Below are 23,866 nucleotides of genomic sequence, written 5' to 3'. Positions count from 1 at the left end.
ATATTGATACTCTTTTGCATGTAAGAAAATTTTTGCATTGTAATTATTTATTTTCTTTTTAAAATATTGATATAATAGTCTAGAGTCTAGACTCTAAACTCTGAAACGTTTTTCTCGCTAACATTTATTTTCTGTCTTTAATACTTTTAAAATATGCAACCGGGTCGTTTTAGTGAAATGTCTGTATAAAGTGAAGTGCTTTCCGCGATGTCTCCAATGAAAGGCCACTTTACGCGATTAGCTTAATACCGATTTTTTCCCAGAGCATTCAACATTGTCTATTACGCATAACTTTTTAATTTACGAGCGTCAAAGAGATAATATGTTAAAAAATTTTCAGGATCTCGTTGGAGGGAGAATTCGAAAGATTCTTAATGTAAAAAGTTTAAGTTTATGTTCTGGCGTTGGCACATTGGTGATAAGCCATAATAGCTGAAGTAGATTTATCCGCAAGTGTGTGTTCGAAATTCTTTCTTTTTTTATCCCATGATCATCCATCACGAACATGACAGTTGCTCTTTTCAACTACACCACGAAATTTTTCGACGATGCCCTCGTCATATCCTTGCGGCCATTATTTAAATTCGCATTTCATCGCATCGCGTACGTTCTGTTGACGTAACGCGTAGCATCTCACAGTGATGTTTACTTTCCATCAGGGGCCAAAGCGCAGGCATTCGTTATTCCGTTCGTGGGACAGTTTCCAATTTCCGAGGCTGGAGTCACGACCGCTTCACATGTCGCCTTCCTTGATTCGTCTCCGCTGCTCCTGTAACGTTGCATAGGTCGTATGCGCGATGATTAACCATCCCGCCCTTTCATGAATGGCACGTGCAAAATGGAGAAGGGGGTGCGAAACGCGAATTAACGGGGAGTTGGCCTTCTGATTGCGCGAGTTCCATCGTAGTTATTTTTTTCTCTCGCATCGCTCCCGGAATGAATAATTCAGAAGATCTCGCCCCAGAGTCTACGTACATCCTCCCGCGACCTCGTTCCCCCGCCGCGACCTCCAGGCCGCGGTGCCACATTCCACATTCCGCAATCTCTTCGTATCTTCGTGTCCCGGCTCCCGGCTCCCGGCTCCCGGCTCCCGGCTCCCGGCTCCCGGCGTTTGCGTTCGTTCCTTGTCCGGTCGTTCACTCGGCGACCCGCACAGCTTCTTCACAGGCCATTTCATCCCTTACGCGGATCCTTTGCATACTTAAATGCACGCGCGATACGCTATTCGAGCTTTGACCTTTCGTTCGCTCTGGTATCCGATGCGCGTTTCTCTCGTGAATCACTTGACGACATCGGCCCTGTTTGTTCTGGCTCGCTTCGGTAAATTCATCAAGGCTTCATGTCGGATGATATCGATGCAAAATTTATAGTTGGATCAAACGTGATTTTATTATTAATTGTATCTGACAGTATAAAACGATTAGTTTTTTGAAAGGAATTAATTATAAGTGACTGTGTTGTGTATGGTAATTTATTTACAAATTAAATCGTCACGTGAGTTTATTAACACATACAAACTTTGAAGAAAAGAACGTTAAAAAATGATTTATTTTACGCGCAGATTGGACAATGAATGTATTAAAATATCGTATAGTAAACATTCCATATATTACATAGAAGAGCATATACTCTATTTCACCTCATATATCTCTAGTCATTTGCATATTATGTTGTTTATGATCGATTTATTCTACCTATCAGTTGATCGAAAAATGTCATATGTATATAATGTACGTTTCATTCTGCAATGCGAACATATAAGAGATATGTATATATTCAAAAGTAAAACAAATCTTTTTAAAGGGTTTTATCTATCATAAGACAAAAATACTATCCTGGGTACGTTCAATTTAATTGTTCCTTGGTGTTCTTTGATGTTCAACGTCTCTTGGAACATCTTGAATAAGAAATGCAAGCAATGTTAGTTACTGAAATAAAATACGAGTATATTGGATTGTCTTCCGTGAAATACAGCACTTGCAAGCAATACAATCACTTAAAAATCTACAAGCTGTGAAACGACTTTAATGAAAAAGAATACAGAACATATTAGACAGTTTTTATTGTGCTCGTATTCGTCGGATATTGCGTTCCGTTTTAATATGCATTTGACAAAATCTTGAAGAGTTACGTACAACGATTTCACATTTTGTGACGCCACCTCTGATAATGTGTAAATAATAATGTGAAAGTAGGTCACTCGTGGAAGAAGGATGGCTGCTTGCAGAAAGCCGTTAAGATTTAATGTTCTTTGTCATTATTTATATATTAAGACGGCTTTCAAAGCGAAGAGTACGACTAATGCCGTTAAGGTAGGCACCATACAGTTTTCAGTACAAGTACGACGTTATGTAAAAGCCGATTAGTTCCTCTTTCGCGTCTCGCCTTACATTGCGCAGATCGAGTCATTGTTAGGCGTGGCGCAACGATTGATCTGAAGGATGTAATTATTTCTCTTCACGTCGTCCTCAATACAACACCCAATATCTGAATGAATATTATTTAATAATTATGAGGAAGCACCCTTTGTCGAGTATTCAATGGCTTAATATATAATTTAGACGTCAGGTTCGTTTTTGATAGGTGGTTATAAGAAAAGGCGGTTGTACCATCGCAAAAAGCTCATCTTCTCATTGCATTACTTCGCTACATCGTCGCTATATAACATGACAGCATAAAAGGCTCATGACGATGCAACGAGGCGGCGTGATTTAACTGCGTCATGGCATTCGTGCGAAATTCTCCTGCGACGCTTGCTCTCCCGTATGGATGTTATACATGGAGAAAGGGGATTCTTCTGTTTTACTTATGAATAAAGTCTTTCTGTGCGTTTACTATAAAGGGTCTATGTAAATACATGCGTGCATGTGTGTAACACAATATATTATTTTTAGATATTTTTAAGGTGTTTGCCATCTAGAAGTCACAGAATAATTTGTAACATCAAATTATGCAAAATATAGATCTTAACATATAATGTATGTAAATGATTAAAGTATAATAATTGCTTTCAAATCCAGATGATATGGGGATAAAATATAGAATCGCGTAATTTATTTATGACAATCTTTCGTAATGCTTTTTTCAAGAATGAGAAAGAAGAGCGAGCGTCGGTGGTGTTGGTGGCGGTCTTCATAGCTCTACAACCGTTCTACTGAACTGTTTGACTTTTATGAGCACTAAACGTGAGTGGCTGCGATACCATGCTACGAAGATGTATCGTCGTTATTTATCGTGTGTCATACACGAAATTCAAAATTCGACTTAGACTGAGACATCGTAAAATAGCTCGACGTCGTTCAATTACACCTTTTAGCAGGAGACATTATATGACGTGAAATGACAGACTCTGAGATAGATTGATAAGAGTGAGTGTCGTGCAAGTTTCTTTCTAATTAATTTTTAAATAAAGATAAAACAAAGTAGGTCAAAAGTAAGATATAAAAAGAAGGCAAGAGAAGCACGTCGTGATAGACGATAGATGATGGGTAGGGCAGCTGTTCTCTGACTTGAAAATTGACTGCAATTATAAAGAATAAGATATTCGGAGTTAAACAAAATTGCTAATCGGAAATTATTAAGTCGTGTGTTAAAAATAATTTGATGTAAATAATAATTTAATTTAATTTCAGTGATGAATACCGAATTGTTCTAATTGAATGAGAGACAAAGTGAACTAATATAAATAATTTCGGCGAAACATTGCAATGTTTAATTACTGCATTGCACTTTGTGTCTCATCTTTCATGAAAAACGCGTGAGTAATATAAGAGAATTTTCCGTTCTTTTTTGTTTTTTAAAATGTCAAGTTTTTTCCCTTAACGGCACATATTTGTATATTATAATGCATATGTACAGTTCAGTGATTTACTTAGAGAGAACTTAATCGCTGTTTATGCTATACCCATACACAATATCATGAAAAGAAAAGAAATAATAGAGAAGCGGCATTAGTCTCATCTCATATTTTTACTTGAGAATGTTGAGCACTCGTAACTTAATTTGTAACAGATTTGTTTTAATTAACAACATGATAATTAAAAGCGCTTGCAACTGTTTTAAGACAATCGGAAAAAATTCTCTTTGTAAGAATGACATCGCTTTCGTTCGATGTAAAACTTTTTTAAGAGAAAAAATATCGCCACAAGATACAAAAAGAATATAGTTTAAAAAAGATTTCGTATTATTACTTGTCAGGAAATTGTTTTCTATCCTTGATAATTGCGTTCCCTGCTTATGAAGCATAATACAATTTCATAATAGAGTTTATATCGACAAGAATCTTGATGATAAATTTATTATATTGTAATTACATGAGAAAGAAGCTGGCAGAAATCAAGATATCTTTTATTTCTTTTTGTCATCTATTTAAATGCGATTATTATTAATTATTTTTTAGATAGATTTTTTCGATAAGAAATATGTAAAATAAATTATTATAATTGGTAAACTAAATCTATGAAACATAACAATGAGAGAAGCAGTTAGCGGTTTTATTAAAAGCAAAACCTATTTATGTATGATCTCTAATTGTTAGCCTTCGCAAATAATTATTTCCAATTTCTCTCTTCATCTCGGCCTTTTAGTCTGATTACTTTTGATTAGATTACTTTCGGTTGTTGAATCAAAGTATTCAAGCAAATAACCCATCAGTTGTCATCTTTAAGAGAGATGCTCCATGAAAAGGAGGAAGGAAATTAAATTGATCGAGAATGGTAACAGGATGGAAATGGAATACTGAGTGAGTTATTTGAAAATACAGCACGTTCGTAATAAATCAATGATAAATCTCTTATTATTCGAAACAGATATTATAAGAGTCAGTAATATGTTTTTTTTAATTGACTAATATGAAGAATTGAATATGGTTACAAGCAGTGATTTTCCCCAATTATTTATTTGAAGTAAAATAATAAATTATGATAAAAAATTAGAGTAAAAATAATAATAAATAAGATCTCGCGAAATGGATAATATATATACCAGTTGAAATATTCAGTACTCTATTAATAAGAAACGAGGGATAAAGTTTGCGCTCGCGCCGTCACTACATTCTCATTACTTTCGAAACTTTGAAATTAAACTTTTTAATCGGACAAAAATCAGGTACTTCTCTTTATTGAGAAAGAGTTAGAGAAGGGGAATAGGAAGACTGGATGGGCGAGTCACGGCGTTTGAGCGGATAAGAAGGGAACGATCGTTGTGGGAAAAAAGGCCAATGCTGCCATAATAATATAAAGATGACGAGACGGATTTTTCGCGCGGATTAAAGCGTTCGATTAATTCGAACTCGAGAAGAATGGCTCGCATACCCGGTACAACAATACTTGGGTCCTTCTTGTCGAGCTCGTTCGATCGGGTTTGTCTCGGAAAAAGATTTGGAATCACGTTTCCTTAACTACGAACGAGAGAAACGTTGAAAAGAAAGAAAGCCAGTGAAGCGTACGAGAGCGAGAGTTCTGAAGAGAATGAGGCTACGAATAAGATTGGAATAGGGAGCTAAACACTAGGTTGAAAATAAAAAAAAAACGATCCCGCGCCTCGTGTACTCTTAGAAAATTAAAATACTCCGTCGCTGTCGCATATTTCTATTGATTTGTACTGTAGCGCAGCCGGAAGGCTTTCTTCTGCGATTTCTGCAACGCAAGTAGCTGTATTACAAATAAAATGTGACGACAAGAGTATGCCGAATCGTGCCGCGAATACCGGAAGCTCGTCTGCTCGCCTCTCTGTGGGCCTTGCTCTTCCCTCCGAAAAGTGCCACCACTGACGCTCTTACAATCTTATCCTCTTTCACGTCCATCAAATCACCGTTCGCCCACCGTTAGCCATTTTGCTTTTCTGCAGAAATAAGGACGCGTGCGGAAAACGTAAAAAAGATACGTTCCCATTCGTTCTCCGCGATTGAAAAATACCGCCGCGCCGGAGAGAGAGAGAGAGAGAGAGAGAGAGAGAGAGAGAGAGAGAGAGAGAGAGAGAGAGAGAGAGAGAGAGAGAGAGAGAGAGAGAGAGAAAGAGAGAGACAATAAATGCCCGGGGACTAGAATATGTGGGTCGAAAGTACAAGGAGCTTGAAGATTTTAAAGGTATTGCTCATACCGCCCTATTATAAGCAATTGTCACTAAGCGCTCTTTGCGGATGTAAGAAAATCGTCATGATGGACGTTATCGTGAATTCGGCAGTAAACGCGAGTGTAAATTCTTATCGTTGTGTACGACGGACAACGGCTCTTTATTTTCATCTATCTCCGTTTTACTTTTATGCACTTCCTACGACGAGTTCTCAGCTCACCACTGTTTTCCGACCACTATCCAAAGCAGATGACAACTGCGTTTGTCAATCCTCCTTCCCTCCCTCCCCCTCTCCCCCCTGTCCCCTGCCCCCCTCTCTCTGTCGGAAAACGACAGGAAGTTTGTTCATCGTTCTGTATTTTGCTTGTAACCGGGGAGTCCGGGGACGGATGCTTGCGTTTTATCCCATAAATTCTCTTTCGCGCGTAAGTAATCGTCGGTAAGAAGCTGAAATCGTATCCGTTGCAATCTCTCGCGCTAAATGAGAAACGGGAGGGAAAAGGCAGCAAGAGGCAGGAAGAAGAAAACGAGGCGGGATCGATAGAACGTCTCGAGCACAATGGCGAGAAGCGAGTGGCTGTGTGAATGCGTTAGATTGCGCAACGATATTACAAATCCTTGAGCTCATCATTAGGCCCATCGTAGAAAGATTCTTGCCGAGCGGGGTAAAATCAGAACGACGTTGAGGAAGAAAATGGCTCGCAGTTATGATGTTATGAAAGCTCTTGCTCTTGAACAAGTAATAATTATCTCGTAATTATGGTACAGTAACTTCTCATTTTCTCCACGAAAATCGCTCTCATACTCTTTTCGCATACACTCTAAGGAAATGTATAAACTACTGTATAAATGTAGTAGTATATAAAGCCCCGTGTGTGTGTGCTTTTGTTATATGTATATATGTATAACTACCGTTCGCAATTTTCTAACTTCTTTTATCTACCTATATTCTTTTCTTCTGAAATATATTTTCTTATCACACCAAATTTCACTTTACCTATTCTATCTTAGGCATTCCGTACGTATGTGCCCCAATTCGTGTGCGATACTAAACTTTCCTCACTACGACTTTAGAAATGTATATAATGACCAGTCACACATTGCACCTATTTGCAGCTGTAAGAAAGTTCTTAAGATATATTAGTAAATAATTTTTTATATTGTCTATATGTATATCGCAAAAGAGTAGCGATCGTCAGTCACCTATCTATCCTTTTCGTCGATCGATCGGATACTTCATACGTGTCACGTAGCAATCTGTCTGTTACAAACTTGGCAAACGTATAACGTAGTTTCGCGCGATACGGTCAAGTGGCAAGTGGAAGTGGATACTTCCTTTACAATCAGAACCATGCGAGCCGTATTCAGCCGTTTTGAAGTCGACGAATGGAAATAGTTGGACTCATATCGAATCGCTTGAGTCGGCCGGTACCGCCACCGATGCAATTTTTGTTCCACTCGAAGACAATAACTCGCGAAAGGGGGGAATCGAGTGGAGAAGATACAATGGAGAGAAGCAGGTCACGAGCTTGGCCGAAGCTGATAACATCCCGTTATATCGAATCACGTACGTTGTCCGATATTTAATAAAAAAAGAAAGAGATTCCCGAATTTCTGTCACGTCTTATTAATACAACAGTTACTCCATGACGATATGACGACCAACAAAGCAAAATGCTATGCAACAGGCCATACCGAATAATTTTGCTATACTTTTTTTGTATCATTAAATATCGCGCTGTATCTCTTTATCTTGCTGTATCTCAGAGAATTGCCAAGAAATAATATGTTATGTAATTTTAACGAACATGTGAAATTACAAAAGGTTTATTTAAAACGTTTAGTTTAGTTTGTATGAAAGCTAGAGATCAGCGTACGATTCACCGCGTAATACAATATATATATATACTTTTTTCTTGAATTATTATAAATTAAATTATAATTTTCATTTAAAGTCCGCGATAGAACATATCGCATCCGTGTGAAATGCAATACGAATAAATCAGAATTTTAAGAGCGCACCCGTGACGTTGCATATCTACGTCCATATAGCAGAAATGTCGCGAGCACAATCCTTATTTATTTAGAATTAAGAATAATACATGGTATGTTTTCAGTAGCACAAATTGCCTCTTTTCAAAAACATAAGGGTGCGGATGTGCGACATTTTCACGATGTAAGACTGTCGCGGAATAACAGTTATATGCTAAGCATGTATATTCCGTTACATATAACGGAAGATCAATATTAAATTTTTATATGTCGCGACTAAAAAAAAATTACGTTCAGGTCTCAAGGTACGAGTTGGCACTAACGTTCACGTTGCAACATGTAACGTACTGTAATGTCATGGTGAACCTAACGTGGCTAAGGGTAGCACTTTATGATACACTTACAATTCACGGAAAAAGTGGTCCACGCGGGTATCCGGCAGAACGCCAATGTTATTTACACCCGCGAAACAAGTCCAATAAACATTGCGATCCCGGAAAAAATTTCGTCGAGCGCACAGAGTCTCCCTCATATACAGATACTTTTTATTTATCACCGTAGTTTCGTCGACGAGACTCTGTGCTCGCATTTGCGACCGCGTCGGAAAATGTCGCGCATTTGCATCGAGTTTTTCTGGCGAACTGTAAAATCGCAATGGAAGCATATCGAACGTCCGACTATTTTCCTCAAATCAACCAGGTTCCCCTAGCTAAATACGAGCCGTCTTAATTAAATGATGTGACAAGAGAGCGAAAACAGACCGAACGAACACATTCGTTCCGCGATAAAAGCGCGCGATATAGTGGCAAAATATTATAAAATAGAATTTTTTATACCTGGCGAAGGGAGAAACGCAGTACCACTGAAAACGGGATTCCCGTCGTTCAGAAATAAATATAGGCCAGCACCACTACCGGCGGCTAAAAATACGGCCCATTGTACAGAGAGGAGCGTAGGTACACAAAAATATCCGGTGCCGAGCCGTTGTCCGAGTTTATTGCGCAAGATTCATCTTCACGCGGATGCGGTTGATACACAATGGGTAAATCAGTTCGCGCGGGCGGATGCTATTACGGAGGCGCTTACAGTTTATTCGCCATGTATCATTAACTCTCCCGACGGATTCAACCAAATACTATGTCATCTTTTGCAAGAAATAGTGCTCCCGTTTTTATGCTACAAAAATGGACATGATAAAAAATTAATGTTTGCAGTCTAGAATTAAGTACGATATACTGCGAGAGAATGCTATCAGAAATTGACAACATATCTTACTACTTGATGGTTCACTAAAGAATAGTCATCACGTAACGCAATGGTAGAAAGGGATAAGTAATAGTCGTCGACGACGAGGTACATGAGTACGGGGCATAAAGTAAAGTATGGCACGTACCGGAGCAATCGCTCAAATGCAGGGTTAAGTCTCTCGTGATCTTACGCTTTCCATACTTATTGCAATCGCTCACGCTTTTAGGAAACCTGTGGATATGTTGTTCGTTCTTAGTTTAATACGCGTATTGATACAGTATCTGTATAACGTCGAATATTCAACGTCAAATTAATTCTGCAGCTACAAACTTATTAAATCTTTCTTTGCTATTTTCTTAAATTTACTCCGTGCTAGCTGCTTAATTTTTTATTTATTATTTTCTCAAGTTTTTTAATTAAACAACAGACAATTATGAAGTATCGTAAAATCGGGTTGAAATCAATATTTACACGCTTTTCTCCATAGAGGGATCAACGAGAAGCTTCAACGTTCGATGCAATGGCATTGATACCACAAAGCATCCCATTGTTGCATTTGTCTGGATGAATGTAACGAGTACGGCGACTGATTCCGTTTATTCGATCGTTCGAACACGTTCGACCAACCCACTAGACAGCAAAACGTCCCATTAGAACCTGAATATCTGTACTCTGTAGTTTGTGTGACATATCGCGAACAAGCTAAATTATTCCCTTCGTTATACGTACATTCTCGTCACATCTACATCACATTTTGTATGTTCACGCGATGGAAATCGCGTGCGTATCGAATAACCCGCATACACTTCTTTAATGATATAGCTCTTGAGCGGAAAGGTAAAGAATGAGCAGCGAGTTTGAGTGATTTAGGGTTAAGAATGCGTAATGCGTAATATTTCAAGAATATTAAGCGCACCCTCGGCCTCGGTAAGCTCGCGGAATATTTTTTTAGATTATTATCCATCACGACGGTCGAAGTCTTGCACTTAAGATGTTCCCACAAGACTGTCGTGATATTGAAAAGATCATGGATTCGTAACCCCGACGCCATATGGTTCAAATGAAAAGTGCGGGAAGAGTATTAAAGCATACCTCCTGTGGAGCACGGCTGTGCGCAATCTGCGCTATAGTATAAAATGTGAGAACGTGGATTTGCCGAACTTATAACAGAAAATTCCTTAAATGTCGTTCTCGCGCAAATCTGTTCTGGAGCAATCTGTTAGTTTATTTGTTCGTTAAATCGATTGCAATTGGATAAAAAGAAATCCTTGACGTAATCTCATTGAGCAGCGTTATATTAACGATTGCGGATTGCGGAAACTCAACGTAAATACAAAGGCGATGCTATTATTCGAAAGATGTGCTTGCACTGAATTCCGTGTTTCCAGTATGGCACAAGAGTACAAATCTCCTGTCACCAAGATAGTCCCTTAGTGGTGTTTGCCGAGGACTTGGCCGGTCGACTGTACGGATCGGGATTTCGGAGGATTTGAACAAATTGTTGCGCCGAACTTACTCCGCTCAGTTCCTGTCTACTTAACGACTAGTCGAGATTATATCCCGAATTTCGCGTATTTTCTCGTTCTGTGCGACATTTCCGGGAAAACAAAGGTAATACGGGTCGCAATCTCGATGCTTAAGCTAAGTAATTGAGATGGTGTTCTATATCGTGAGTTAAATGGAAGGTTTTAATTAAATGCAGAGATATTGCGTAAGAAATCTTATTGAGAGTAATGTCAGAGACGAGGGAAAAATTATTGAAAGTTTTATATTTAAACTTGGATTTAATCCCTCATTCTTCTTTGATTTTAAATATATAATCTTATCGATTTACGTACAATATATATAATGTAATTCCATAATTAGAAGAGAGGCAAGAGAGCATTAGTCGAGGACAAACGGTTTCCTTTTGGATAGCGATTAATGGCACGAAGCTGCGGCACTTGAACAATATTATCTGGCTTTAACATTGCAGCTCGACACTTGGCATAATCCGTGAGGATATATATAGGAATGAAATAATGGGAAACGCGAACGATGCAGCGATAAACGTTGCATGTGCGCTAAATGAATATTTTAATAACTATCACGTAATAAATTTTATAAAGTATGATTTTTAAAAATCCACGTAGTGATTTTATCGAAACTCGCAAGAAATTATATAATACGTACAATCAAGATATAATCAGGAATCAATATAAAATGTGACAATATTATTACGAGTATTACTCTCCAATAATTTCATATCTCAGTTTTAATAATATTTAAATAAAATATTGATTTTTGAACGCAGTACTAGGCGATATCGCGATATCGCGATATTTTTTTTATATTTTAGTTATTTCAATGAAAGAAGCTTATAAAGCGTTACCGAGGACTTTTCATCGTTTCATTCATTGTACTGGGGATGAAAGCGCTGCTGCAACGTAGCGTACCGCACATTGCTCGTTACCAAGCTCGTTACACATTAACATCGTTACACAATGTTCCTTATTATGTTTTCTTTTTGTGAATAGACAATAAAATTATAGAGAAACACACACAAGTGTACCATCTAATAATATCCTTGTTGGCAACCGTCAGAGGCATGACCATGATGTCGTCGAAAAGGGCAATGATGAAAGTTAAGACATATCGCTCTACGGATCTTGTTGTCTTTTTGAATTATTGTATGAGGCGACCACTTTTCATCGTTGAGGGTCGTATTCCCGAAGGGAGTTGGTTTGTTGCTCAGGGAAACGCGTCGTATCAGCAGGATAAATGCCTTTATTCTCGAAGGGATGCAACTAGCGAAGACATATTGGGCAGAATATTCTTTATCAATTGGATTATTTCAATCTATCGTGTATATACGAAGCAACAATACTATCCTATTTAACTGCTTTTTAAATGATTAAGATAATTTTACCGGTACTTAAAACAATTTTGCTTTTACATACATATATGTGTATGTCACTTTTGATAGTTTATAAAGAAGTCTATTTTTCTTTGAAAATATCATGTCAGCAACAAAGCGTTGTTTAAATTTATTTTCTGCTTTTGTACCGTACACGTATTATTATAGGATGTACGATTTAACAAAGACACGCGGGTCAAAAGAGAAGTTTATGAGATTTTCTGAAGAAGAAAACCAGCAATTTGTCTGTGTTGTCTGCCTCGTAATATACGCAAATGCTATTTTAACGACAATGGATCATTCAAGATGCGACGATAATATTCGTACTTGAATTACGAATTCCGCTGGCACATGTTATTGTAGAGAGTCACGATATAATCCGTGCGTGTAGAAGCTCTTGCGATATAACGTATTTGACTACATCCTTTGTTGAACGATTAGACGCAACATTATATGCACACCTAGGGCCTGATGTAATACCCGGTACTATTATCTGCACGCTAGCTTAATTACCAGCACGCTCTTGCGTCAGTAAATTGTAATAATTTTGATGGATTCTTTTATACATGAAGATTCTTCTTTCATAATATCTTGCGATTAGTAGTAATTGCGTAGATTACACCGAATGTTAAAGCCGGAACGTGTCATAAAATGTTCAAGGAAAAACTTTATAGCATTTATTTGTGTTCTATCCAGTAAACTGAAAAATTTTTTTGTTATATATTTTTATTAAAATTCTATTCAAATTGTCAATTTATCGTAGATGCTTAGCTCTCTTTTCTTTTATAAAGCAGTTGTCGAGATTTCAAAGAAATGAATTAAGATAGGTAACAGTACGATCGATGAGAGTAATATCAGAAGTGATTACAAAGCTCCGCGCTTTTGACGATTCTATTTTTCAACGTGAGAGAGGATCTCGGCATATCATCAACGAGTCTTTTAATCAGAGATATCAGGATGATACTTAATAATTTGAATTTTATGAAAGTAAATTATATATGAAGTAATGATATATTACAAGCAAACATATATACATATAGGCACTCTCTCTGGAAATATATGTATATATCTAAATCAATAACCGTTTTTAATTAGAATCATAATTAAATTGTTTTATGACATAATAGGCATACCAATAAAACTGATAAAACACGAAAAACTTGTCATTTAGGTCACCAATAGCTTGAAATTCTTTCTATAAACAGACACGCTAATTACAGAATATCGTTTCTGTACATTGCCAACATTTATATTCTTTAATAGTGCAAGATATATTGCATTGTAGTAAGGCCGACGTTTAAATTGATGTTTAAATTAAGCTAACACTTAAATTGATGCTTCAGGGTTAAGACGGCAATTCCGTTTATTCCATGTCACGAAACAAGGGATGGTCGATGGCGCGAAGCCAGCGACGACACCTTAAAATATCGATCGGCGTACGCACACCGCGACCGCCGTCCATTGTGGTGGATTTAGGTTCTCATAAAGCTCTATTGTTTAGCTGAGCTCGCATTCCTAAATCTCCATTGTCGCTCGGTGGTGAGTACAATTGCTACGCGTTGGCGAGCAGTAGGCTTGCATGTCTCAACTAAGCCATTCGGATTGAGCGATGGACACCGTCATCCCAGGAAAACAATATGGGACTTTACAGCGAGCTTTACTTTACGCCTTACAAACAACGAAGGATACTTTGTTTAACAATAAAATTGTTTTTGATGAGATTAGTTTCGAAATCGTAACGAAACAGTACAGATGATAATAACCACCGAAACAGACTTGTCCGTTAATATGAATGTGATACGACTGTTCTCATTTAGTTATAGCTAATAATAATTATCTGTTACGGTTACTATGTCAATGAAATCAATTAGTTATCTGTTTTTATTATTCTCTATTGCACGGGTAGGCATTCTGTCGTGATATCTGAATAATGAATAAATAATATAGAAAGTTTCACTCAACCCATACTGTGGATCGTAACGATGATACGTGATATCACGATAGGATATTAATGGCATCGTTCCCAGTTACAATCTGTGTTTAATGAAATTACTAGTTACGATAATGGGAGGTGTAATGCGAGCATGTAAATGATCATTGAAGCTACGCATGGAGAATAGGATATTTGTATCAGTAGTTTCACTATGCTTGCGCTGGGCCATTGTCAAGTTACTCGATAAGTAGTTAGGCTCACTCTTTAATCAGCCAGGAAATAGCCATACATCGCGCCCGATAAAATTCTCGTAATATTAACATTTTATTTTATTACATAATTTTTTTACATATGCAATATCATAATTATTATACGTTTTTGCCATAGTTGCGGATTTTATTACAATTTTGATGAATGGCAGCAATAATGTTAACATTTTAAATAAAACGTATCGAGAGAATTTGTCAACTCATTGATCATATCAACTGGCATTAGAATTCTTTTCAAACGTTCAGTGAGAATTCCGTTAAGCCGATAAAAGCTTTTATAAGCTCAGTAAGATATCATGGAACAGAAACGGAAGAAGGAATAAGACATAGAAAGAGGAATGCGAGTGCTTTATTGAAGAAAGAAAGTCGATAGTCTAAACCTGGAGAGAAATCAACGAGTAACGATTCAGAGTTGGAAAGTAAAATTATCGTTGAGTAAATGTGCTTGATATCTTCTAATTTTTAAATACCAACTAAATTTTCATCGAATCAAATATATAATATATACTTTATAAATTGTTATATCTAAGATGTTTACATTTTAAATGTCATAGTATTTTTGATTAATTTTTGACTAATTTTATGTATTTTGTTATGTGAAGTTATGAATGCAAGTAACATATCAGAAAACATGTAATTTTTATATTAGTTAATATATTTATATGGTAGTTCTATGGTAAAGAAAAGTTTCATCCCCTTTGCTATATTTTTATGTAAAGATGGATTAACGTCGTTGTTCAGTTTTCCGTTTTGTACGAACTCCGATTTAAAGTGCGGCTAACATGTTCTCGATGCTCTCACCGTGTAGGCGTCACTACGTAGATGAACGAGGGAAAGAGAATTTGCTGCTCTTACACGCTCGTACACATACAAATACGTACACAATACTCGTAGTCTTTTAATGGAACGCGCGTATCACGGCGCTAAAGTAGCACCAGCCAGACGTCTTTTACGAGCTCGTCCTGGATATGAGCCATTTGATGTAAAGCTGTTTGAGTGCAACTACATTTTCTGATTCGGTCCCGAACTGCCGCAGGCTTTATTTGGAAACAATGCAAGAACTGACTGTGCTGTCCGTCCGCCTCTATCCTTGCTTACTGACTGATTAAGCAGAATATTTGTGTAAAAGTGAGATGCGTTTTTTTCAATTTGCACATTTTTGTGTCTCACTATTAACGAAAATTTTAAATATAATAAAATGAGAACAATCGTGATAAGACAAAATGTCTTTACCGCGTGTAGAAAACGATCAATCCTTTATACATATAGATAAAATAATTGCTTGCATGTATTCAAGTAAAAAAATACTTTTTAGCTTCTAATCTAATTTTACAAAAGTAAGATAGTGTGCATTTTTACTAATTTTTATACGTGAAGTGGAAAATACTAAAATGCGAGAAAAATATTTGGATGAAGCATACACACACACATATTCACTCTTTCTTATCTACAAGAGGCAGAGTTATATTTGAAGAATTATACCTTTATTAATGGAATCAATAATGAAAACGTGATTCTCGTTTTGTCGTCCGGATACAGCACAAATGACTTAGAAAGAGAATTAATTTGTCTGCAGGTTTAATTACCGTAAGTAACGGAATGCAATCGATAATCATTATGCATTGGAATGTTCCAGAGAAACTTTATATGTGCTACACAATTTTTCGCGAAATAAAAACTATGAAATAAAATACCGACAGTATATATGTATATCGTTAATATTTGGCGTATATGTGTTAATCAAAAGAGTATCAAATTTAACCTTTCGACTGTAATAGGGTGAGGTTTTCCGAGAACTCTTAAGTCATCGCAAAACACGACTTGCACGTAAGCGCTGCCGTTGCCTGCGGAAATTACAAGCTGGAATTGCGCGGAAATAACGCCTCGAAAGATCCGATGTTGCGCGAATAAAGTTACGAGTAATACAGTGCTATTTGCATAGTCTCTTATTTAAAAAAATAAGTAGAAGCTCACAGAACCTTTTGACAGAATCTGAATAATGTGAATATGAGACAAAGATGTTGATCGGTCAGGGATATTTAGATCTCAGACATTTAATTCTCAATTTTTTCACGTTTTGAAAATCGAATTATGTAGATTAAATTCAGTTAATTGTAAGCCGTCATGTAAAAACGGATGCATGCTTTTTACATTATATCAAAACATTATCTCAATGGCTTGCTCTGATATATTGATAGTTCGAGTCGGTTGCATGGGGAAACTGAGGAGATAAGTTACGACGTACACGTATTTGCGAGACCGATTAGTTTATCGTTGCGGGGATAAGGATGAACGTATAAAGCCGTGGGCTAAATTCGGAGTAACTCTCTTGCATGTAATGTATACGTAACCTCGCTTACAGTATATGCATTTCGAATTAAATCACGTGGCGTGATTGGACAGGCGCGTAGGAGAACCACAGAGTTGGTTGCACGGTATATACGCTTGCGAGAAAACCTTTGGGACGTCAATATCACAGTTCCGGAAATCGACAAAATGTCAACTCCTAATGGTACATTAACCTTAGATCTGTTCAGTTATTAAAATCACAGTACAACTGTTTTTTTATGTTTGAATTTCTATCTCTTCTAGAAGAATGGAGAGAATTTAACGGAAGTATGTTTTTTTGTACGTGTGGGATATTTAATAATCGAATGGAATACAATGATAGATATATTTGTATATGATTGAGAAAATAATTTACAAAATTTATTATAATTATTATTTTTATTATTATTTTATACTGCTTATTATTGAAAAATATTATACAGTAATTTTTCTTTTTTCTGTTAAATTGTTTTCTACGTTAAATTTTCAAGTAATTTAAATCGAGTAGTTGAAATATTCTGTTTAATTTCCCAAAAACATATTTTATACCCATATACGCGATATGTCGACGTCTGGCATTGGGCCAATCATAGAGGACTCTTTGCGAAGTTGAGCCTTCTGTGTTCCCTGTTACACTGACAACTTTTGCGGACTCTCGGCGAAAACTTTTGGAATCGTCGCACGCTAATCAGGATCTCTGCTTCAATCATGAGATACCTCTGACTTTATACCTTTATTCCTAGAGTTGACTTTTTAACCATTTTATCATAAAATGACGCGAATTGTTATTTTGATTTATTATCTTATTGTTATATATATATATATATTTTTTTTTAGCGTAGAGTGACAGGTACAAGATATAAATGTCAAAGTCTGTTTCTCTCTTTCTCTCTCTCTCTCTCTCTCTCTTACGCACACACTCTCTCACTCTCACTCTTACTCACACACCCTGTGGCTCTTTGCCTTCAACAGCGCGCGACACCGTTGCTATATTTGGTGCAATTGCCAATATCGAACGCCAACTGCAGTTACACTGCCTGAGCAACGATAAAGTTATATTCGTCATCGTTCGCGCGCCGATCACATAGAAACATAGATCGTTGTATTTACAGAATACGTATAAATAAATCACAATGTACCGCGTTGCGATACTTATAAGTTTTATTTTGGAAGTATGCTTGCTTTCGAATTCTTTTAGTGATCGATAGTTTGTGGACAACGAAATATAGCGCGTTTTCATATAACAGAATAGTAGTCTACAAACTTTCTTCACGACTTTCGTGCTATTCTACATTCATTTATTTATACGTATCTATGTTTGCAGCTAATACTGACAAAAAAAGACGCGGAATGTATCTATTTGCTCGATGTATTTGGCGAAATTATGTGAAAACCACGAGTCGACCGTTAATCCTAAAAGTGTTTTCTCCACTTTACCGAGTTTCGACATTTTGATATATGAATGAAGGAATGGGAGAAAGGTAACTGCGAAGCCCACTGTATATCCTAATATTAACGGGAAGCTTTCTCCATTAATATTGCACGTGTAAGCACGTCGTGTACAAACTAGGCTTCGATCATAATAAAATTTTTACCACGTTTTAACTTTTTGACGTATGATCAAAAAAAGGTGCAAGGGTGTCGGCCATATTTCACGTCACCCGCTTTTCTCATAAAACTCGTACCCGTCCGACGTGGCCAAAGGCAGTCTGACAGATTCATCAGCGGTTCGATTTATTTTTTTCCGCTGAGTTCCAATCGAGCACCATGATCGTTCATGATTTTTCCTATCGCGTCCTCTCCCACCGAAACCTTAGAAAATATCACCCGGGCATCGCACGGAAAGTGAGAAACTCGTTTCCTGAACCACGTAATAAATCGCGGCAGCCAGCAGTCAAGCAGTGTCCGAGTGCAACCAGTGCGGAAAAGTCGTGCCACGAGAACCGACGCAAAACGGTGCAAAGCAACGCCGACGTTCAAGTGGCAACAACCTTTTCGTCTTCGGTCACGGATCTCTACATGCGATTTCAGCTTTTCTTAGCGTGCCGTTTGACAAGCGGGTCTTTCGAAACTCCGAAACAAATCGTTGGTGTTTCTGCCTCGGGAACCCACGAAGGGACGTAACATTATGATATACTCGTGCGTGCTATACGAGCCTCGAGAAAGCTCGCGTAAATCTTGATTCGTCGAGCTTTAGACGTTCTGTTGCCAACTTTTGATGTCACCTCTTAATTTCGGTACATCAATTCGTTCCTGCCTTCTTAAATTTGCCCTCTCTCTCTCCCTTTGTTCTACAATTCTTCTGCGAAATCACTCGTCGTCGCGAATTATTCCGGTTTCTATCATAATTTATATAGTTATTTATTTTATGAATTTTTGAATTACGGAAAGTCAACGTTGGTATTGAGACAGTATTGCGGAATTAATATATCGCGTATTCCTAGATATTCCTAGATATATAAATATTCCAATTTTCAAGCAACCATCACTCAAATAAACAATTTTTAGAAAGGTATGCAATTTCACTGTTACTATATTCGCACCATCTTTGTTCGACCAATGACTCCTGCCACTGAGAATTTAGCCACTGGAGGTTCGTCGAGTGGTCAAGGGCTAGGCGATACCGCTTTTGCGCTGTTACTCTATCCCTATCTCATTACTCTGTAGTAGATGCGCGATACGCCAAGGGCCGCGTCTCTTCCCTGCTTCAGTTAATAACGACAAACGTTGACTGCCGCAGACCACCTTATACGGCTGTACATCGTAACGGGACTCGTAAGATCTGAGTGAGCGTCGACGGAAATACGTTTGGGAAATTAAGGTGCAAAATTAATATCCAGGGTGGTAGCGATCCTTGCGGTCGATACGCGGTCACCTGCGGCCACCCGCGGCCACCCGCGGTTTCCTATTTATTCACAGTGTTGCCTGAGCCTTGTCAGAGGGATATCTTGCACGGCCACCATTAACGATGACGAATCGCATACTGATAAATTATCCATTCGCAGATTTTTCGTGCCCTGCGTCTCCAGGGAGCATGCTCGCGAGGCAGTCCAGTCGGAAGAAATGTTGGCGCAACAAAATTAATTCGTTTCATCGTAGGCATGTACCGCGGCGACTCACTCACGACAGATGGAATATCGCGCAGGGAGTGCCACCGATTAATTAGGAGCTGTCCAAGTGACCGTGATAAATAGGTTGCGTAACGGGATCATTAAGACCTCGGTAAATTTCAACTGAACTTGTAGCGCGGTGTAATTAATATGTAATTCGTCGCTCACCTGTAAGTAATTTCGATATAATAGTTTCGCGCGCGCGCGCGCGTCGAGTAATAGGTTTAATATCCCGCATGCACCCCGCGGGCACGTAAAACCTTAAGGATTCGGGTAATTTTGACATTAATCATGGACCCTTTGATAAAACAACATCGGAGCTATTGAAAACAGCTCCGGTCTCATCGAAATTGTAACTCCGAATTCCTGAATTAATGCGAGTAGCAAATTGTTTTTGCGAGCACATTGCAATCCGCTAGCATGAACTTCTCGGCTTTGCCATAAGCCGCGCTAATTTCGGCATTGTATTCGCTTTAAGTCACGGGATCACAGACGTTCTCTAAGCACGTGAACTGTGGTAATCTGTGTACAGTGGAACTTGTGAACACCTGTTCCATTTCAACACTGAGTGTAATTAGTCAATTAGTTGTTCTAGGCATATTACGAATTATGAAGATCTTACTCTCTAAATCTGAATCAGTGAATAGTACTGCTGAATCAGTGAATAGTCACTGATATCAGTGACTATTCACCGATTCAGATTTAGAGAGTAAATGTATTAGTGAATTTATCGGTTTAATGTAAATATATCGTGTATTGTTGATTTTATTCTCTCTCTCTCTCTCTCTCTCTCTTTTTCTCTGATACGTTAAATTTATATAGATAGTTAAAATTCAGGTATATGCCCGATTAACACTATTTATTATTATACATATATTGTATATTATACTAACAATATATTTAAAATTTGGTTTCAGCTGTACAAAAGGAGATTTCTTGAAACTATTTTTACATCTGGAGAGTAAGGGCATTTCTGAGTACACCCCTTGGTCCGGTGTGCTTTGCGGAGAACTGCGTGACATTCCGCAATTTCTTTACAGTTCGAGATCGACACTCATTCTGGAGTTTCACACTGAGGGTCCATCGTCTAATTCCACTGGCTTTTCCGGCACTTTTAGTTTCATCGATAGACGTGAGTTACAGTTTTTATATAAAATTAACTTTTTAAATGCGAATGCTAAGATAATATGTACATATATGTAATAGCAGTTCAATAGTCGTTCATGAATAAAGAATTTTAAGCAGAGTATAAAATGCAACTGATTAAAATATGATAATGTGTAAAAATCTCAATAAAGATTTTTGCCGTCGAAAATGATACGCGCGCAGAATCACTTGTATAAAAAATCAACATTTCCGGTGAAATAAAGCCGTTGCACATTCTTGGAAAGCTTAGGATAGAAAATAAACTGTATTAAGAGTGACGGTATTTTAACGGAAACTTTTTCGTTTCTCGGTCTGGAAAATTCGTTTGGCTTGAGAGAGTTTACTCAACCTCGAACTACTGCGTTTATTGAGAAATTTTAGATCTTGTTTTACAAAACTCTATCAAGTTCACTTCTAAATCACTTCACAGCTTGATTGGAAAATTATTTCAAAGTTATCAACAAATCGCTACGAATAATCTAATAACATGTCTATCTCCAGATGACATTAATCAATACACACATACAAGCTATATATATATATATATATTGTTGAAACACAAATCGTCAAAATTGATAGCAATCTCCTAACTTTACGATAAATCGTTAGCAGGATTTTTCTCCATAATAGTAGCCTATCTGTGGTTTCACGAAATTAAAGTCGCAAATTTTCAGGCCATACGACCAGTCTAGAAATTTTGTAGATTTTAAACCGACGGTTCGTTAGTAAGCGTTTCACGTATATAACTGCCCGACACATGCTTTAAACATGCTGTCCCGCGAACTTTTTATTTTGCTCACGTGTATGCAGTCGGCTTACGTATGCCACGAATAACAGTGACATAATTCTCCCACGGTGGGTGAGAGTTCCCTCTACAATTTGGAATCATTTCTGCATCTTTTTTTCTGCACAGGCTGCAGCGGGATCCTCTTTATGTTCCTACAACTTTCCGCGTGAAATTTTGTACTCCCCATGATAAAAAATACATCTCTCGCCCGAGATGCGACCAAACATGTGCGTTCTATTTTTTAATACCAATCTGATCATTGTTCTCGAGATTAACTGTAAATCACGCTCTCGCATTACATTTCTATGCATTTCCATGCAACATCTTAACTCTTACTCTTACTCTTACTAAATATAAACAATAGCAAACAAAATTTGGGAAAAATTAAATAAAGGATAATAAAATTAATAACAAAAATTGGTTGCCAGCAGCTGACTGCGATTTAACTATTATTTAGCCAGTCTTATATATCGTACTCTACAAATCCCAATTATATATTTAATCAATATTCGATGTTTTGAATTAAATGTCATAGTTATTTCTCGGTATTTTATCGAAGTTTATAATACTAAATATGGGATAAAGCTCTTGACGTATCATAAGAAAAATACACTCGTGCCATCCCTATTACCCGAGAAACGTCACGAATCCATTTTGTTCGATCCATCATCCGATGAACACGTCGTTCGCGTATAAGCGGGAAAAATGATACTATCGACAAAAGGCATATCTTTTCTTTATATTTTTACACTCTGTTTTTAATATTTTATTTTTATCTATTAACCTCATATTTTTATTTTCTTTTTTATCATCCAACGATAATAAAATCGTTTTAACAAATTAACATATTTTGCAAATTGTCTAAATATGTAGTCATATAAATTATAAACTAACTAAATATGTAAAATTAAAATGTAGTTTCTAATACAACACGCAATTCAAACCGAATAAAAATTTGAAAGAGAAACTACAGGAAAATGCTATTCATGTACCTACGTAAAACTTTTGGATTTTTAAACGTTAATCTTCGCTGTACAGGTTTCGCTTGTTGGATCATATCGAGGAAAAAATAGGACAAAAACTGAAAGAGAGGCCATTTATTTTCAAAATATTGTGTAATATAGTTAAAAAACATTTTGAATCATATCTAAATGTGTAATATGTAGATGTTAATATATCAATAACTCATTGAAATTTTATAATTGTCAGAATTATTTGTGTTAAAAAAATTAATAATTTTAAACTAATTTTTAAAAAATTCAAGTCATTATAATTTAGAACATTTCTATTTGTCATTTTTAGCTTCCAATAAGTGAAAGAAGTCTAAATCATACAAATTTTAAATTTACTATAGACATCACAGGCGCGCGCTATTTAACTTTAATATTTCACTGTTACTATTATCTACACTATTAACCACACAACTGTCAAAAATGTCATGACAGCCGCTCATGAAGTAACCGTAAAGAGAGAACCAATCGGCATCGCGGAAAAGCGATAACAATACTTCGATAGATTCGAGTATCGATTACATGCCCTTTTTAGAAGAAAGAGAAAGACTAGTACAGAGGGATTGATGTTTCTGATTGTAATTATAATCTTGGGTTATAATCTTTTTATATCTTTTTCTATTCGTCTTTTAATAATAGCATTTTTCTTATCCTACAATATTGCAACGCGTTAAAGTTGATAAGATAGTAATTATATAATACTATAGGCTAATTCATTTATTACGCTTCTTCGCCTACAATCTCAATCTCGGCCAAATCCGCCAATTAATGAGAAAATTGCGAAGGCGTCTCCTTGGCGCGGTTACTAAAAATATCGTTCCACCCTTCTAAGAGATTAACAAGGATATTCCCGTTTTCCTTGGATAATTATCTAAAGTTTAACGCGATGAGTTTGATGAACAAGTTTCTATATGATATAACATGCCATGTTATTTTACAAGAACTATTACATCCTTGTTTGTACGATCCGATCGAAATAGAAAAAAAAATAGATTTTAAAGTAATATCAACAATAGAACATAGATAGAGAAATGTCAATAACTATTCACAATGCACAAACTTATAATAAGAGAAT

General features: G+C 36.9%; 2 protein-coding genes across 4 annotated transcripts in view; one reads left to right on the top strand and one right to left on the bottom strand.

Annotated features, from left to right (window-relative positions):
• The window catches only part of M (zona pellucida domain-containing protein miniature), a 272,287-nt gene that overhangs the window by 97,473 nt on the left and 150,948 nt on the right, over positions 1-23,866 (bottom strand). The window lies entirely within an intron of this gene.
• Sol1 overlaps positions 1-23,866 on the top strand; it is a 236,257-nt gene that overhangs the window by 65,938 nt on the left and 146,453 nt on the right. For all 3 annotated transcript variants that reach the window (XM_071713297.1, XM_071713298.1, XM_071713299.1), the window contains one exon: positions 20,766-20,980. In XM_071713297.1, the coding sequence (XP_071569398.1) occupies positions 20,766-20,980 (215 nt within the window). The remainder of the gene's footprint in view (positions 1-20,765; positions 20,981-23,866) is intronic.

The sequence above is a fragment of the Temnothorax nylanderi genome, unplaced genomic scaffold (genome assembly GCF_030848795.1).
Source record: "Temnothorax nylanderi isolate EJ_2023f unplaced genomic scaffold, tnyl_v1.0 TNYL_tig0122_pilon, whole genome shotgun sequence".
Classification (NCBI taxonomy): Eukaryota; Metazoa; Arthropoda; class Insecta; order Hymenoptera; family Formicidae; genus Temnothorax; species Temnothorax nylanderi.
The sequence above is the reverse complement of the archived record's forward strand: the minus strand, read 5'-3'. Positions and strand labels throughout refer to the sequence as shown.